At 35.4% G+C, this 18,381-nt stretch overlaps 1 protein-coding gene across 1 annotated transcript in view; it reads left to right on the top strand.

Moving 5' to 3' along the window:
• Nucleotides 1-18,381, top strand: part of SPTLC2 (serine palmitoyltransferase long chain base subunit 2) — a 176,009-nt gene that overhangs the window by 66,953 nt on the left and 90,675 nt on the right. Inside the window, exons 6-9 of the mRNA XM_036734628.1 lie at nt 6,205-6,298; nt 8,577-8,682; nt 9,698-9,917; nt 11,272-11,398. Of these exons, the coding sequence (XP_036590523.1) occupies nt 6,205-6,298; nt 8,577-8,682; nt 9,698-9,917; nt 11,272-11,398 (547 nt within the window). The remainder of the gene's footprint in view (nt 1-6,204; nt 6,299-8,576; nt 8,683-9,697; nt 9,918-11,271; nt 11,399-18,381) is intronic.

Here is an 18,381-nt window from a genome sequence, read left to right as displayed (position 1 = left end):
TAGCCAAGAAGCAATCTTTTTTTCCTTTTAAAAAATTAAAAATTTTTATTTTAAATTCCAAACTCTCTCTTCCTCTCTCCACCCATTGAGAAGGCAAGAAATACAAAACTCTTTATTCGTATGAAGTCACGCAAAACATATATTCCCCTATTAGTCACATTGGGAAAAAAAAAAAGAAAGTGGAAAAGAAATGCTTCAGTCTACACTGAGTTCATCAGTTTTCTCTCGAGGTGAATAGAATTTTTCATCATGAGTCCTTTGAAATTTTGGATCATTTGTGTTGATCAGAGATGTGAAATCTTTCACAATTGATTATTATTACAGTATTACTGTTACTGTGTACATTGTTCTCCTGGTTCTGCTCACTTCATTTCACATCAACTTATATTCATCTTCCCAGGTTTTTCTGAAATCATCCCCTTTATCATTTCTTATAGCTTAGTAGTATCTCTTCAAGATCATATGGCATAACTTTTTCAGTAATTCCCTAACTGATGGGCAATCCCTTAGTTTCTAGTTCTTTGCTACCACAAAAAGAGTTGCTACAGATATTTTTATACACATGGGTCCTTTTTCTTTCATCTCCTTAGGGTACAGACCTAGTAGCAGTATTGCTGAATCAAAGCATATGAACAGTTTTGTAGCCTTATGGGCATAGTTCCAAATTGTTTTCCAAAATGGTTGGACCATTTTCATAGCTCCACCAACAGTACATTAGGGTACCAATTTTCCTATATGTTCTCCAGAATTTGTCATTTTTCTTTTTTGTCATCTTAGCCTGATGGGTATGAGATGGAACTGTAGAGTTGGTTTAATTTGCATTTGTCTAATTATTAGTGATTTAGAACATTTTTCCTGTGACTATTGATAGCTTTGATTTCTTCTTCTAAAACTGTCTGCTCATATCCTTTGACCATTTATCAATAGGAGAATGACTAACAGTCTTCTTTCTAAGAGGAAAAGTATGCACAAGGGCAATGCCACTTGACAGTATAAGTTCATTTGCAAAATATTATGGAGGAGGAAGATTGAAAACTGGATATTATCACCTCACAACAAGAGCAAAAACTAGTTCAGAAAACCAGTCTTCAAAGAGCTAAGCCAGACCATTCTGACAGCATTTGTAGATGAAATTAGGACAACAGACATGAAGTAAAACAGATTTTCTGGTATTTTTATACTATTTTATTTTTATCAGTGATATAGAAGCCTTTACATGGACATTTCGGTGCCCAGTGTACCATGTGGTGAAATGTCAGTGGTACTTCAAGATGAAGTAGAAAAGTGCAACAGAACCTGATCAAATATATATGAAAGAAATCTGTGTTGAATATGACATAATTTTTGATGCTTAGGAATTGATTTTTCAAGCTATTTCAAAGGAGAAATCGAAAAGAAAGGAAAAGGAGATTTCCCTCATTTATATCTTGCCATCACATTCAGATTGAGTTATTCTGCAGTTGATGGACATCTTGTTTACTACCAGAAAATTTGCTGTTATGAATATTTTGATGTATTTTGTCTTCTCTCTCTTCCTCTCCTCCTTCCTCCCTCTCTCCTACCTTTCTTTCTTTCTCCCTTTTCTTCTCCTTCTCCCCCTTAATTGCTTACCAGAGTGGCTGGACTAATTCATAGCTTGATCGCCATTACTTTAGCATGCCTGTCTTTCTGCAGTCTCTGTAACATTGATTGTTGTCATTGGGGGGGGGGTGTCATCTTTGTAAATGTGCTGGGTATGAAGTGAAATCTCAGAGTTGTTTTGATTTCCTTTTTCCTTATTAGTTATTTGGAACCACCTTGTGATAGCTTCATTCCAAAGTAAGAAAAAAACCTCAGGAATTTTCCAGGAAAATTTCATTGTTGTTAATATATTTATTATTTTGTTCCATTCTTACCCTTTCTGTTATCTTTTCAGCAGCAAAAATCATTTTGGAAAAGTTCAAGTATGGGGGTGGCAAATTTTAAGTCTAAGAGTTCTGAAATATATAGAACCATTCTTTCACTTTGCATTTTCTAGCTGAAAAGCTGAGGTTATTTGGCATGGTGGAAGCACATTGGACTAAAAGGGAGAAGACTTGGATCTAGCCCCAATTTTTCCTTTAACTAGTTGTATGACCTTGAACAAGTCAGTCACCTTTTTAGGAACTCAGTTTCCTTATCTGCGGAATGAGGGATTTGGATTAGATCTTGATTGTCCCTTCCACTTCTAATTCCTATGTTTTTTGTGAAATCTTTTATTTTTAAATTCTACTGAATTCCTTCTTCCCTTTGCAAGAAAACATAACTTTCCTCAACTTGTAAGAAGTTTTCAGTACTTTCTAGAGTAGAGGATTGGCTTAATACCTTATCCTGTCTCTGGAGAAATAGGTTTATTTTTATCATCTAGCAAAAGTATTATTATACCAAATAAAATGATAAAAGGCATCACAAGGAATTTAAGGAATCAAGAGGCACATGGTATATTGAAAAGTGACTTTGGAGTTATTAGACCTGGAGTTTGAATCCCACTTTTTTTTTTGAAGGGTTTGGGAATATTTGTTTGTTTATTTATTTGTAAATAGTATTTTTTCCAATTACATGTAAAGATAGTTTTAACATTCATTTTTTATAAGATTTTGGGTTTCATTTTTTTCTCCCTCCTTCCGTCCCCTCCTTCCTCCCCAAGACATCAAGCAATTTGATGTAGGCTATACATGTGCAATCATGTAAACATTTCCACATTAGTCATGTTGTGAAGGGAGAAACAACAAAAGGGAAAAGCCACCAAAAAAAAAAAGTGAAAATACTATGCTTCGATCTGCCTTCAGTCTCTATAGTTCTTTCTCTGAATGTGGATACCATTTTCCACTATGGGTCTTTTGGAATTATCTTGGATCATTGTATTGCTGAGAAGAGCTAAGTCTATCATAGTTGATCATCAATACAGTGTTACTGTTACTGTGTGCAGTGTTCTCCTGGTTCTCCTCACTTTACTCAGTATCAATTCATGAAAGTCTTTCCAGGTTTTTCTAAAGTCTGCCTACTCTTCATTTCTTACAGCACATTAGTATCCCTTCACAATCATATACCACAACTTGTTCAGCCATTCCTCAGTTGATGGGCATCCCCCCAGTTTCCAATTCTTTGCCACCACAAAAAGAGCTGCTATAAATATTTTTTACATGTGGGTCCTTTTCCCTTCTTTATGATCTCTTTGGGATGCAGTAGTGGTATAGCTGGATCAAAGGGTATGCACAGTTTTATAGCCCTTTGGGCATAGTTGAATCACCCTTTAGACACTAACTGTGACTCTGGGCAAATTATTTAAGCTCTGGGTCTCAGTTTCCTCATCTCTAAAATGAGGGATTTGGATTAGAAGATCTTTAAAGTTTTTTTTCTGTCTCTAAATTTATGATCCTGATCAGAAGAGAGAAGAAAATCTTAAAGAGAGGTGTGTTAGACATCATACTTCCCTTCTTGGTCATGAAAACTGTATATTGTCATTATGGTTTTCATGATATTATAAAAAGTCTGAGATAGGACTTTGGATATCTATTCCTAAGGTCGGGAGGGGGTGAATTCTACAAATGATTTGTTACCTCAAGGCCATGAAGTGGTGGGTGGAGCTGTAGCTAGACTAGAGAGGTTTGCTGTGTTATATATTCTTTTCACCTGTAGTTAAGGCCTGTCAGAAACTGGGAGTCCAAAAGCTGTACCACTTTTGATATGAGAAATAAAAGATAATTACTTCTGAGCATTGGACAAAAATCTCAGTGTCTAGTTTTTAGGGATATAAAACAGCAGAGCTATTTAGCTAGGTTTGGTTTAGGCTACAGCACAAGTTAAAGGGAAACAATCTGGGTTTCACATAAAGGATGAGCCAGCTTAGTGACTAAGTGGATGCCGATAGAATGAGATAAGAACAGAATTCTAGAGAAAGAAGGCCAGACATAGATATACCAAAGAATATTACTATACTTTTGAATTTCAACTGTCCTATTCTTCCTAAAATAGTTTTACTTCTCCCCACTCCCAATTCTTTAGTAAACTGTTTATTTGACTTTCTGCCAGTTGAATTGAGGGTTATTACATTAGCTTGCTGGCATCAAGATCAGAGAGTCAAAGAAAGCATTCTTTTTCCCTCAAGATGCTCTGGTGTAGTCTAGTAGCAGAATGAGAGAAGTTAGAAAATTCATTTATATAAAACTTTAAGATTTACAAAGTGCTTTCTCACGCCAATCCTATGAGGAATCTGTAAAGAGGTATAAAAAGCTAGTTGTTATTAGGGAGCATAAAAATTATCTCCATCTTACAGATGAGGAAACAGACTCAGATATAGAAAACTATTTGCCCATAATCATGTCTCTTAAGTGTCAGACCCTGTACTTTGACCCAACCCTTCTAGTTCCAAATCCAGCATACTTTTCATTATCCCATGCTGACCCCAGAAGGAAGAAACACTGTCAGGGTGAGGTGGGACAGAGGGAAGGGATTTCATTTGTGGAAACCATTCCTGGACTTCCAGGGGGGATTTTTATACTAATAAGAACCAGGGAAATTTAACTTCACATGAGTGAAAAAATGAATTCTGATAACCAGACATCACCTAGGCAAAAAGTAACAAAGCACTAAAGAGCGCACATTGCAGAGTATGAGAAATTATTGATGGAAATTATTAATCTAAAGTTAGTCTAATAGAATTTACAGTTGATTCTTCTGCTTAAGTCATGCTGAGGTGTGGTTTTCTTTCCTGGTTGCACACCTGTTACATAACTCACTGACCTTGCTTTTCTAGTAAAACATGCCAGGAGAATCACTTGTAAACATGAGTCTGCTTGATTCATATACCATAGATCCCATCTGTTGAAATCCAGCTAACCTTGTTGTAAATTTGTGCTGCATGAATAATCCTTTAGATGTATGTGAACTGTTGTAAAGGTTACTTGATTTTTAGTATCCTTAATACCCTTTTGAGGAAAAAAGGGAAAAATTAAATAATTTCATTGAATTTTAAAGTATTAAATATATTCCAGAAATACATTGGGCCCCATTAATGATCAGGTTCAAAACTATTCCCTTAATGTACTTAAGGGGATAAGAGGAATGCAGCCCCTCTTGAAGTAGATGATCTGGTAGGCAGCTTTTTTGAAATCTGACTTGAATCAGATCAGACTGTCTGAGGAAGTACTGAAAGAATATTCCTATGATGTGTCAGGACAGTTGAAATCCATTTGTAAGAGGGAGAAGATATTCTAATCATTGCATCACTAAACATTTTCTTTCAGGCTCATTTTGGCCAATAAATCAAACCTCCCACCCCCCATTGAGCCATTGCCAGGAATGAAGACAATTCAGTTCACTGAAAGAGATTTCTATTTGACAGGAAAATCTGCTTTTGAGTACAGGTCTTACCTGTTGAAGATTGTCAGCAATCTTATTGGCAAGATTATTTTGAGTCCTAGGACAATGTGGTACATCAGACTTTGGGAGTGGTTAAATAAGTAGTGAAAAATATCACATTTTCCTGCTTCAGCAAAAACAAAGTATCTTTGTGCTGGATGGAGCTCTGTGCTAGGTTTTAGAAGCAAAGCTAAAACTTTGACTTTGCTACCCATTTCTAACATTAAGGAAGGGCAAACAGACTCTGTGTGAGAGACAACAGTGTTACCCTTGGTCCCAGCCCTTCTCCTTCCCCAACTCGTACAAAAGCCTCAGAACAAACAACTCAAACCCCTAGGAAATTGGACGGGTTTCAGATACAAGTTTTTTAAAAATCATTCTTTTAACTATGAACCTACAATGTGTTATCATCCAAGAACTAACCTTGAGAAGCAACTCACTACAAACTTCTACTTAGCCATGTAACGTGCATCAGTTGGGGGAGTGCTAAGCCGATGATAAGTATTTTGAGGTATATTGAACTATGCAGTTGGTTATACATATGACCTAGTTTAGTAAGCCTGAGTTTTTGGAATAAGAAAATAAATTGGGAAGGTTATTTTTTATCGACCTCTAGGTATATATCCCTTATCAAGGTGAATATGGGAAAAATATGATTTATTTGCTTTCATGCTGGCTTTCATTTTCCCCTCAAATTTTCTGGCTTTGCTTTTGTGTTTGTTCTGCTTAACAGGATACTGTATTTTTAGTGGTTTTCATTTTTTGTGATTTGTGTGACCTGCTTTTTCTCCTTAATTTCTTCTTTCCTCTGACTCTTCTACACAGGGTTGCCTCATATTGAGTGATGAACTGAACCATGCATCTCTAGTTCTTGGAGCAAGGTTGTCTGGAGCAACAATTAGAATCTTCAAACACAATAGTGAGTGGTTTCCGTGTTTTTTGGTTAGTCTTAGTTATTTAATTTTTCTTGATCACTGGTTAATGTAGGCTGGGAATCCCATTGCTTACACCACGCATTGTAACTATATTGGAAAGTATAGAGGAAATAGCAGAATTTAAAGATGTTTCTATTCTTTTAGCAGATATTATCGTTTCAGTTAGATTATGGGGAAAGGCTGAAGCGGAGGGCTTTTTCTCCTAAAGTAATCATTCCCTTATGTTCTTTCTCCCCTTTGTTGTCCAATTCTCCTTCATATGGCAAAATTTCTATATATAAACCATTTTATTGGAAATATTTTTTCCTTTGAAACCTAGACTAAACTTCCTATTTTTTTTCTTTTTCCTTTCTGAATATAAACATGAAAAACTAGAATAATCACCACATTTTCATGTGGTTCCTTCTAAGTTTCCGTACTTTACTGATTTAACAGAAACTTTGGTTTCAACTCCAGAAAGCATACTTTGGGGAATTTTTTTTTGAACGTCTGGATTAGTTATCATTTGGCTTGTTTGGTAATGCATCACTTGAGATTTAAACATACATACTCTGCTGCTTTATTGTTTTTTAATGCCATGTTTCTAACATCTTCTCCCGTCTTTCCATATATCTTCCTTTATGCAAATAGGGAAGTAATGTTTCCCCCATATATCTGTATTTCTTGAAAAGGCTTTTATGACAGTGATGTGTACTTTTAAAGTCACCCCCCAGATTTTATGCTGCACAGATTTTTTCTAGTTTATCTTGATGTGTATCAAACCCAACATAAGTATGTGGCTTATTGTGGTATTTAGAACTTTAAAACTAAATAAATCTAACGTGAAAACTTCCTTCTGCTTAGGAAAACTACAGTGTTGGAAATGGCAGTTAAATTATTTCCCAGGCTAGTGAACCCCTCGAAAGGGGCAAATAGAAAAGCAAGACCTCAAGAAGTTAAGAGTCCTTTGGATATAATCTGTACATAACTAAGCTCGATTTAAATTCCTTGGCCCAGGTATAATGAAGAGTATGCTTTATATTTCCCAAACTAAGATAATTCTTTTCTCCACATAAAAATTATTCCCCTAACAATTTTTTAAAAAATCATTATTGAGATAATAACTGTATGGCTAGTTACCTTACTATTAGAGAACATACAGACTCTTTCAAGGAAATATTGTACATATTTGAAGAATTTAGCAAACTCTAATGCTTTGGTGGCTTTTAGTTAAATAGTTAAACTTAACTGTTAAATTTATTGTTAAATATTTAATAATTTGTGGGTCTTACTATATCCCTAGTTAGAAGCCATCTTTTTTAACTTTCCCAACACTTTGTGAAATAATCATATATGTTTGATTTTTTTATCCATATTAATAACTCCACATAATTGATCAAATCAAGTATTTTTTATCCCAATTGACTGCTGAGATGACTGTGAAAATATGGGATCAGTGGTAGAATTCTGGCAGAATCAGGGCAGAATGAGGATAAACTGCAGATTAGCAGAGCACACAGTCTCAACATAAAGAAAAACTTGCTAGTAATTAGAGCTATTCAGAATTGGAGTAGAGTGCCTTAGGAAGGAGTGGGCGCTTCAACAAAGGCTGAATAATAGTCACTTATTGGGGATGTTGTATAGATATCATTCAAACTCAATGTTCTCCAAGATCCCATGATTCTGGTAACTTTTCAATCGCATACAAAGATGACACTGCTCACCCACTATTAGCATTAGGACACGTGTTTTATTGTTATGTGGCATGATGTGGAGAGTGTGTGACTGTGTTTGTGTTTTAATTCCCACAATAGGGATAGTGTACCTTCACTGATCCATCCAACCTCTGTTTCAGCCTTTCTTGTGCATCCATTTGTGGAATGACCAATTGAGGTTACAGATGTAGCCTGTGGGCATGGAACAGAACAAAACTCTTAAAAAGAAATAAAATCAGAAACTTTGGCCTAGTTTGGTCAATTTCTGCTATTTAGAAGCTTATAGTCTCATAACCAGGCCTGAGTTAGCTCTAACCAATAGTAGAGTCATATTAATTGGGTCAATTAGGTCATATTAACTTAAGCAGGACCTCAATAATTTCTGATGACATTCCAAATGAAAGATCTTAATTCAAACTGACCAGCTTTCTCATCTTCCTCAACACTGTAACAATATGCCATTTCTGGCACCTTTCTTGAATTAAAAAAAAAATCATATATTCTTGGAACGAATGAAAGAGAAGAAAATTTGTTGTGGAGTGTTATGATTCTTTTCTATTTGCTCTAGATATGCAAAGCCTTGAGAAGCTGTTAAAAGATGCTATTGTGTATGGACAGCCTCGAACACGAAGGCCTTGGAAGAAAATCCTCATCCTTGTGGAGGGAATATACAGGTAATCTTACAGCCCTTCATCTTGGTGATGTTGTTCCATAAAATCATAGACTAATAATAATAGCATTAACATTGGTAACTTTGCATAATGTTTTTATGTTTATAAAGTGCTTTGCCTAATTATATTTAAATGATCCTCTTAATCCTTCGAGATAAGTCCTATGAGTGAAAAAATTTTAAACTGACGTTAGGTATCCCCTCATTTTGAAGGTAGGGAAACTGAGGCTCAAATTGTGAAAGCTATTTGCCTAAAGTATATGCTATATAGTGGCACAACTAGGAGTATAACTCTTCTCATTCTGACTGCATCACTCTTTTTCTTATGCCACACTTTCTCCTTATCTCCCTTCTGTTTAGATCCAGTGTGTATTTGCTGAGTATAATTATGCATGCTGGCAGCTTATTTTCTTTTTAAAAATACTGTTTCAGATGTTTATTTCCTGTGACCATACTCCTCCCCTTCCCACACCCAATTTGTTTACTGTTTGTCCTTGCTTCCATCAAAAAATTTTAAATCTGTTGTTGAGTGCTAGATATAAGCTTGAGGAAAATCTGTTCTGATCTTTTTTCTTCCAAGGTAGATTAGTTTCTGTTGTTGACTGCTTATGAAAGAAAATTTCTTTCCCTAGAAGTCTGCAGAAACATGGTATTCAAGTTGTTTAGCAATCAATGATAACATTGTAATATGGCATCTAAATGTGTGCTTAACACCATTGTGTCATGAACTGTACTTAGAAGCTATAATTGAATTCCTGCCTTAGAAGGGACTGGATTATGAGAAATAACTTTCGAATTGAAATAGACATTGAGGCTTCTTAGATACTTTTAAAAGCCATGATGGTTTCAAAAAGGGTAGCCATCCAGTCATGGGACCAAGACAAGTTTCAGTGTTTTCGTTGCTGCATATATAACAATCAGACTTTGTTCAAACATCAATAAAGTTAGCAAACAGGAGCCAAAATATTAGCTTTTAGTTAAAATCTAAATTTATGTATCCTGTTATCTTGTTTTGCCAGCATGGAAGGGTCAATTGTTCGCCTCCCTGAAGTGATTGCTCTTAAGAAGAAATACAAATCTTACCTGTATCTAGATGAAGCCCACAGCATTGGGGCCCTGGGCCCGACAGGTCGGGGTGTAGTAGAATACTTTGGTCTGAATCCTGAGGACGTGGATGTTATGATGGGGACATTCACAAAGAGCTTTGGAGCTGCTGGAGGATACATTGGAGGCAGGAAGGTAAATGTGGGTTAAGAAATGGGGAGCATGCTTGAAGCTTGAGTGATGTATCGGTAGGCCCTTGAGTAGCAATGCTGTGGGTATAAATTTGTTTCCTACTTGGATTTGCAGTACCAGTGAACTTCACACTTTGGTTGTATGGTGAGTAAATCTCATGTATCTTTGCTGAACTAAAGGTACCTTCTATTCTTTGTTTTTCATTCTTACAGCTTTTTCCCAAACTAAATGCTGGTCTGAGGTACAGAGTGCAGTGTTGTGTGAGAGAACACATAGTGGTATTTCCTATTTACAATGGACTTCTATTTGGTTTGAGTTGTGCTAGTGATCCTAGATGCAGAGGATTTTAGAGACACCAACTGGGAATGAAGTTATTTTACTTGATTTGGGGTTCCAGATGATTTGAGATTCTCAGCTGGGTGTTAAGTATTAACAGCAGGAATTTGGAAGAATCCAGTATTTTCCTGATTTTGCCAGAATTAGTCTTTAAGTGACAACCTGCTAATGGTATCTCATAATAAGCATACAACATCTGTGTTAGGTTTTCTTTTGGAAGGCAACTGTTTAAGAAACATGAAAACAAAATATGAAACCCTTATATCTGGCAGACCTTATTCAGTGACTTTAACTGATGTTTTTGCTGATTATATTTAGGTAGTTTCCTTTTTTATAATTTTTGTTGCACTTCATTCACCTATGGATAGATCTTCAGGGGTTTGCTTGGGTTCATAAAATGTTGAGTTTGAGACATTAACAATATTTTATTGGTATGCTGTTTAGGGGCTTTAAAGGATTAGTTTGTGGAGCTCAGGATAAAATGTAAGTGATAGCTTTGTCAAAATAGAAAAATGTACAGAAAGAGTGACCACAGACAACTGCCTGGGAAAGCCAGCTTAGTATCTTTAAGAATGTGAGGTGGCATGGTCTGCTGAGTTTAGACTTTGGAGGATATAGTCTTCTGTGTTAGGACATGGGGAATAAAATTCAACAAGCATCTAGCATGCAGAAATAAGTGCAATAAATACTTATTAAGTACATGCTATGTGTGGTACCACGTGAAGGACTAGAGATAAAAACAAAGCCAAAAGTGAAGCAGCCCTGTCCTTGAGAGTTATATATTCTCCTAAAAAACTATGGATGCCATATGCTTTCCTATATTTTCCTGATTTGGGGGTCAGTTCTTCTTGAACTATAATGGCAATAATTTTATATGTCAGCTTAACTTATTTGAGATCAGAATTGAGGACAGTGAAACAAAAAATTTGTACTAGCTGCCAATAGGATAGTGGTTTCATCATTAAAGTCTTTAAAGACAAGAAATGCCTCTTAATTGTGTGTTTTTTGCCAACTTCCTCAGGAACTGATAGACTATCTCCGAACACATTCTCATAGTGCTGTATATGCCACATCATTGTCACCACCTGTGGTGGAACAAATCATCACCTCAATGAAATGCATTATGGGTGAAGATGGCACAAACCTTGGTAAGTATTCATTTTATTACATAATATATCTCTTAGCTTAGGAGTTGTAGTTATAGGGCAAATGTACTTTGCTGCTGTTCTTCCTGAACATTTTTTGGGGGGCAGTCTCTCACAGAATTCATTCTTGTAATCCCTAGTGTACCCAGTGTAGAATGAGTATATTCAAGTTTCTTATTCTCTAGACCTTATAATCTAGCAGATGAGCCCTTTCAGGTAACAATCAGGCTCTCTCACTTCCCTTTGAGTTTGTTTATAGTCATATTAATTTTAACATCACAACTTTTAAAGTTATATATCCTTCCAGTCTTGGCTGACTGCAGTTGTGTGTTTGGTTATATGTTATGGTATGATATGTAAAAGCTACTACTTCGTTGATTCATTGTCTTAGGCTTTCTTGTTTCATATAAATAGTAAAGGATAATTCAACCTTTATCTCCAATTATTCTCAGGTCTAATAAGTTATTTGTGTTGTTTTTTTTAATGTCTTAGAATAAAAGTTGAAAAATAATATTGTTTATGCTAGTTGGTATAATTGTTCATCACTAGGGGGCAGTGTTGATTATACAGTGCTTTGGATCTTGATTAAAAATAGAAGATGATCTTGTGGCTTTGGAATGTTGTTAACTTCATATAGCAGGAAGACCTGTGTTCATTTACCTGGTTGCCTTTTTAAGTATTTTTGAAAAAATTTTGGTGCTAGTAAAAGTTGTCAGACCCACAGTCCTTTGAAGTTGCAAGAGGCAAACTTAGATTGGATGTCAGGAAAAACTTACTCACGATCCAAGCTATCCAAAGGTGGAATGGACTGCTTTCAAAAGGGTGAGTTCTCTCCCTTCATAGTTCTTCTATCATAGGATGGATGACCACTTGTCAGATATGTTATAGGAAAATTCCTTTAGGGAAAGAGATGTTTCTGAGGTCTCTTCTAGCTTTCAAATTTTATGATTATATGTAGGCTGTCCACAAGGTAGAATTCATTTTGTATTACAAGAATGAGGAGATAGTTGTCAGCTAGATACTAAACATAGTTTTAAGATTCTTTCAACTACAGGCTATTTTTGATTGTATTTGAAAAGTGTGAAAATGCATTAACAGAGGGTAGCGGAAAGTGTTCAAATGTTACTTCCATTCCTTACGTATGAGATGTTGGGCAATTAATTCACTTAGACTCTCTGAGCCTCAATTTTCTCATCTGTAGAACTGGACAAAGATACCTGCAGTTCTTACCTCCCAGCATCAAACAAGAAGTTGGATGTCAGCTGCTTTGCAAAGCTTTAAGTGCTATTTAGTATCAGTTGTCATCATGGCTCAGTAGCTTATCTGTCCACAATTTTCAATTTTAATTCCTTAGAATTGTACATTGTTTCAAATTTGTCTATGAATGGGAAATAGAAGTTAAATTTTGTTCAGTTGAAATGGCAAAGACGGTGGATACCTTCAGTTTTATTCCTCCTGATTCATTAAGATTTAAACTTTGTTACTCAAAGTTGTAGCATTCCTGTGACTAATACAAGTACTATGTTAGTAGGAATTAAATTGTATCTCCAAAACCTCTTTCACTTTTGTTTTTAGTTAGTGTCCGTGCCATTCATATCTCACTTTCACTAAATCTGATCTTTCAGGCATTTCAGACACTTCATAGGGAACACTAAAACAATATGTAAGCTCACATGTATAAAAACAAGTCTTAGTTTGCTACCTTCCTTATCTCCCATAATATAGATCTACATAAAGTATTGCTTGAGCAAATTAAATATCTTTTAATAAGAGAGTGATGTGTTGGTGAAGGGGACAGGAAATATAGTGACGAGACATAGGCTTTTTGGTAATAGGAGTCTGGCAAATAATGAAAAAAACATTAATCCCAAAGGCATTTTTGAGAACAAATATCACATTTTTGTCTTTGTAAAACCAGAGCCTAGCACAATATCTTGCATATAATAGGCATTTAATAGATGTTTGTTAAATTTAATTTATATTAGCTGCACATATATTCATCAATTCCTTTGTTTGTCCTAATCATTTTTATCGCTGGCTGCTCAATAAAATGAAGGAGCGTAGTACAAACAAAGGTTGTGCTTAATCTGGTTGTGACAGGTAGATTCACAGACTTGCTCCATAGAGACTTCCTTGAAAATTATCTCAAAGTAGAGAAAAAGAAGTTATATAAAGTTACTTACTTTAACTTTAGATCTTAGGCATGTGAAATAATGTTTATTTCATGGTTTTGTTAGAAGAGCATCTTTCTACCTTCCTAATAAGAAGGAGGAAATGCAATCAGTACTGTGCCACTTAAGTGAATTTACAAGGAGATGGTGCCATATGCTAACATTGGAGGGGCAAGGACCCTTAGGTCCCTAAAATATCGTTATCTTGACCTTTTTTATGTTGAAAGATTAGAATTGGATATTAAATTTTACTCCAAATAATATTTTTAGGGATTGTTGTAAGGCAAAGGAATGCACAATTTAGATAGAAAGCAGCATAATATAATCTAGGCAAGGTGACAGTTAAGAATGACCAAACATAGCATTCCTAATATTGAGTGTCATCTCAGTCCTTAGATAAAGAGTAGTTAATGAGTCTCCTTTTGGGTTGATAACTTTTAGGAACAGCATCAAACATATCCTACTGCGAGGCACAGATACTTAAAATATGACTCGCTTAGTTTTGGCCTGCGTGCAATTTCTTCTTTTAGGCTGAACTGATAAGAGATTTTTTTAAGGTATTGATCTTTTTATATCTATATGTATATGTGTGTGTATATAAGTCTATATACATGATGTATATATAGTATGTGTATATTTTGTCTCTGATATATATACTTAGATCTTTCAACGCTATTTGAAATTATTGGGATTGTGTATAAATTGTCCTAATAGTATTATTCTTTTTAGTTTAATTTAAACTATAACCAGTATTTAAAGTAACAAAGTTTATATTGTCCAATACACCTTATTTACAAAATTTGAAATCTTTTTAACACTTTTTGTTAAGGAAGACAAATATATCTCTGCTTAACAGAAGGAGAAGGAATATCATAAAAAGCAAATTACTTTAGATCACGTGGTGCTTTAAGGAGATCTTAGGAACAACATCTAGATATCCTGTTCCTTATTCCATTGTCTTGAACTCTTAAGTTAATACTCTGTGCCTCATTTTTTTTCACTTTTAAATAAAAAGAAAAATAATGAAAATATGCATAGAGTCATTTCAAGACATGTCTTTTTATAGGATACCCTGTGTTATGGTATTCTGTAAGATTATTAAACTTGTATAGTCTCCCATAAACTGATTGTTTACAATGAGTATTCCTTCCTCTGAGACCATTCCAGAAGTCTGTCTCTAACCAAACAGAAAATAAAAAGATAGCATGATTTCGTGTAGTGGACTGATCATTTTTATAGGTGAGACTGGAGGAATCAGTGAAGGAAAATAACTAGGTGATGTTTTATGAGTATGTCACATCAATGAGCAAACTCTTTCTTTTACATCTAAATTTTGATATTCCCACCCAGCACTTAGTTATGGAGCAATAGAATTGTACAAAGAGTGAATAGATGGAAATAATTTCTGTTGAAAAAATGCTGCTTGCCTACTCTATACCTACTATGTTCTTACCAGTATTTTGGTTGGTGAGAACCCTGAACCAAAAGTATGCCTACTATTCTTATGTCAGCAATGGATAATAGAGAAGAATTTTTATTTTGCAGTTGCTCTATTTAATTCAATTCAATAAATACTTATTGAGGATCTACTTTATGCCAGGCACTGTGCTAAGCACCGGGAATGCAAAAAGAGGCCAAAGATAGTCCCTGCCCTTGGGGACAATCTTTGACTATATTTGCAATGTTCAAATATCGAGCTTTCAGTCATAGTAATAAAAGGTCAGTCAAATTTTTGGACCTATTTGCTTTATTCTAAAAAGTTGAATTTTATTTAGAGAATACAATAGTTGTGTAGTTGAAAGAAAAGTTTATAGGGACCCATAAAGCTTCTGTCATTGGAAAAGATGACACTTATTATTAGGGGTTCAAAATTTGAAGTCTTACATATTTGATGCTCAGAAGGGAAGATGTGCCATCTTTCATCTTAGTAGCACATTAGTTATTCTTTGTGCATCAGCCCTTTTGAATTAAGAACATATTTTTCTAGTGGTGTTGCATTGGCCATTGCATCTTTTGGAAATTTTTGTTCTTAAAATTTTTGGGAAGTGTCTAGGAAAAAAGTGATCACAACATGGGTAAAGTTCCTAATTACAGGTCATTGAATATTTGAGGAAAAGACAATTGAACCTGATTCAGAAATTGAACAGGCCATAAATGAACTACAAAGGAAGGGGGGACCCTTGGTTTCCAGGATTTAAAATAAAGTACATCAAATACATAAGAAATAATTAATACCTCTTCTACAAAAGTCATTCTGAACAAGTAAGGGGGAGAGCACTGTACCAAAATCCTTTTATAAGACCAGTGGTTCTGATACTCAAAGGAATGAGTAATGAAGGAAGTAGAGAACTGTTGACCCATTTTACTAATGAATATTGAGTCAGAAATTTTAAATAAAATCTTAATAAAAAGACTACTGCAATACATAAAAATTTGCTGTCACCAAGTTGAATTTTTAGTTGTTGTTTTGTCATTTCAGTCATGTCTGACTCTTCATGATCTCTTTGGGGTTTTCTTATAGCATTCCACCTCTGCAAAGATAGGATGGAAGTACATATTTATATCTCATTTTTGCCACCAAACGTGGACGTTATAATTATACATCGTTAAGTTGCTATTTTGGGTTGTTGTTTTTATTTACTTTGTCATAAAAGTGTATTGTTATGTTACTTAGTTGGAAGCTAATCAAGATAGAACCTCCAGTAAAGTGATGAGATACAAAATATATCTTCTCAAAATCATGATTATTTGTTACTTATTAGATAAATTGTTTTCCTGCTTCTACTTGCTTCACTTTGTATATCTTCCCCAGCTTCTCTTATTTTTCCTATTTCTCATTTTTTTACAGTGCAGTAATAGTCCAGTGCCTTAATACATCATAATTTAAACATTTCTGAATCTGAATATCTACTTTGGTATATATGAGACCTTTTTTTTTTTCTGTATTTGACTTTCTTAGGGTAAATGCTTAGCAGAAAAATTTCTGAATCAAAGGATCTGGACATTTTAATCATTTTTTAAAACCATAATTACAAGTTGCTTTCCAGAATGGTTGGCCCTGTTCATGACTCCACCAGTAGTGTATTATTGTGTCTATGGAAGTGTCCTTTAAAGCAGTCAAAAATGTTTAACAAACACCAAGAGCTAGCATTATTTGTCATGGAGAAATCTTGGATCCTTTCCTCAGCAAGTAATGGTGGGGGTAAAACAAGGATGCCCCTCTATCAGCTGTTACTTGACATAGTACTAGAAATGCTAGCTATCACAGTCAACAAAAAGGAGAAATTAAATGTATAAACAAACAGGCAAAAGTCAAGGCCAAATTATTCCTATTTGAAAATGACACACAGAAAGCCTAAATAATTAGGAAAAAATAATCAAAACCATACCTCCAGTAATGTGATAGGGTACAAAATAAATCTATAGAAATCATGAATATTTCTATATAGTACTAATAAATACCAGGAGAAAAGCAATAGAAAAATAAATTTTAAAGTAAATACCAAAGGCATAAAAATTTTGGAAGTTATGCTCCTAAGATTAACTAGGAATTTATATAAATATACCTATGGTTGTTTTTTTTTTTACAGAAATAAAGGAAGATTTAAATAATTGGAGGGATATTCTTGTGACATGATAGAGTCTAAAGTGATTTACAGCTTTGTTGCTATGCTAATCATAAGGGTTTTTTTTGTTTTGTTTTGTTTTTTTAGAAATAGAACTAGAAAAATTAAAACAATCCATTTTTAGTAGTAAAAGGTTTAGGACCTCAAGGGAAATAAAAATTTAAGTAGTAATGAAGGGGGCCTAGTATCACCAGATCTCAAACTACATTATAAAGTTGCAATTACCAGTAATAATTTTCTATTCTGTTTATAGCATCGTAGATTTAGAGCTAGAAAAGACCTTAAAGGTGATTTGATCCCAACTCCCTCATTTTATAGATGAGAGCACAGAGGCTCAGAGAGCTGAAGGAATCAGCCACAGCAAATTGCAGAGAGTGAGTGTGCACTCAGGTGCAGGTGAATCCAGCCTGGATCCCTCTTCTTCTGATTCCCTGCTTCTTCACATCTGCTGCTTTAGCTCTAAGTCACCTTTCTCGTGTCCTCTTGTGTCAGCAGCTCATCTTTTCAACCTCTTCAGATGCTTTTGTTGTTGTAGTTCTGGTACTATTTTAGAGAAAAGAAAATGTCACTAAAAAAGGGAAGAAAGCAGTAAAATAAATACAACTTCATTATTGTATGGGAGAAATAATCATTTCTTTATGATTTTACAAGGGAATACCAGAACTGTTAAAAAACAAAACTGAAGTACATGTAGCAGTTTTATCCCTAAAACAGTTAACAAGACTTGTCAGGGGGCGGAGCCAAGATGGCAGCTGGAAAGCACAGACCAGCATGAGCTCCCTGCTGAGTCCCTCCAAAAACCTATAAAAAATGGCTATGAACCAGTTCTAGAACTGCAGAACCCACAAAACAGCAGAGGGAAGCAGGGCTCCAGCCCAGGACAGCCTGGATGGTCTCTGGGTGAGATCTGTCCCACACGGAGCTGGGAACGGAGTGGAGCAGAGCCCAGCCTGAGCGGCGTGGACCAACCAGACCAGGAGCCGGGCGGAGGGGGCCCTAGCACCCTGAATCAGTGAGCTGCGGCAGTTACTAGACTTCTCAACCCACAAACACCAAAGACAGTGGAGAAGGTTAGTGGGAAAAGCTGCAGGAGTGGAAGGAGTTGGTGGTTCGGCTTCCAGCCCCGGGGGCAGCGGAGGTGGGGCAGCTACAGCTGCTGCTGCTTCTGGCCCCAGGCCCACCTGGTGGG

The sequence above is a fragment of the Trichosurus vulpecula genome, chromosome 8, assembly GCF_011100635.1.
Source record: "Trichosurus vulpecula isolate mTriVul1 chromosome 8, mTriVul1.pri, whole genome shotgun sequence".
NCBI lineage: Eukaryota > Metazoa > Chordata > Mammalia > Diprotodontia > Phalangeridae > Trichosurus > Trichosurus vulpecula.
The sequence above is the reverse complement of the archived record's forward strand: the minus strand, read 5'-3'. Positions and strand labels throughout refer to the sequence as shown.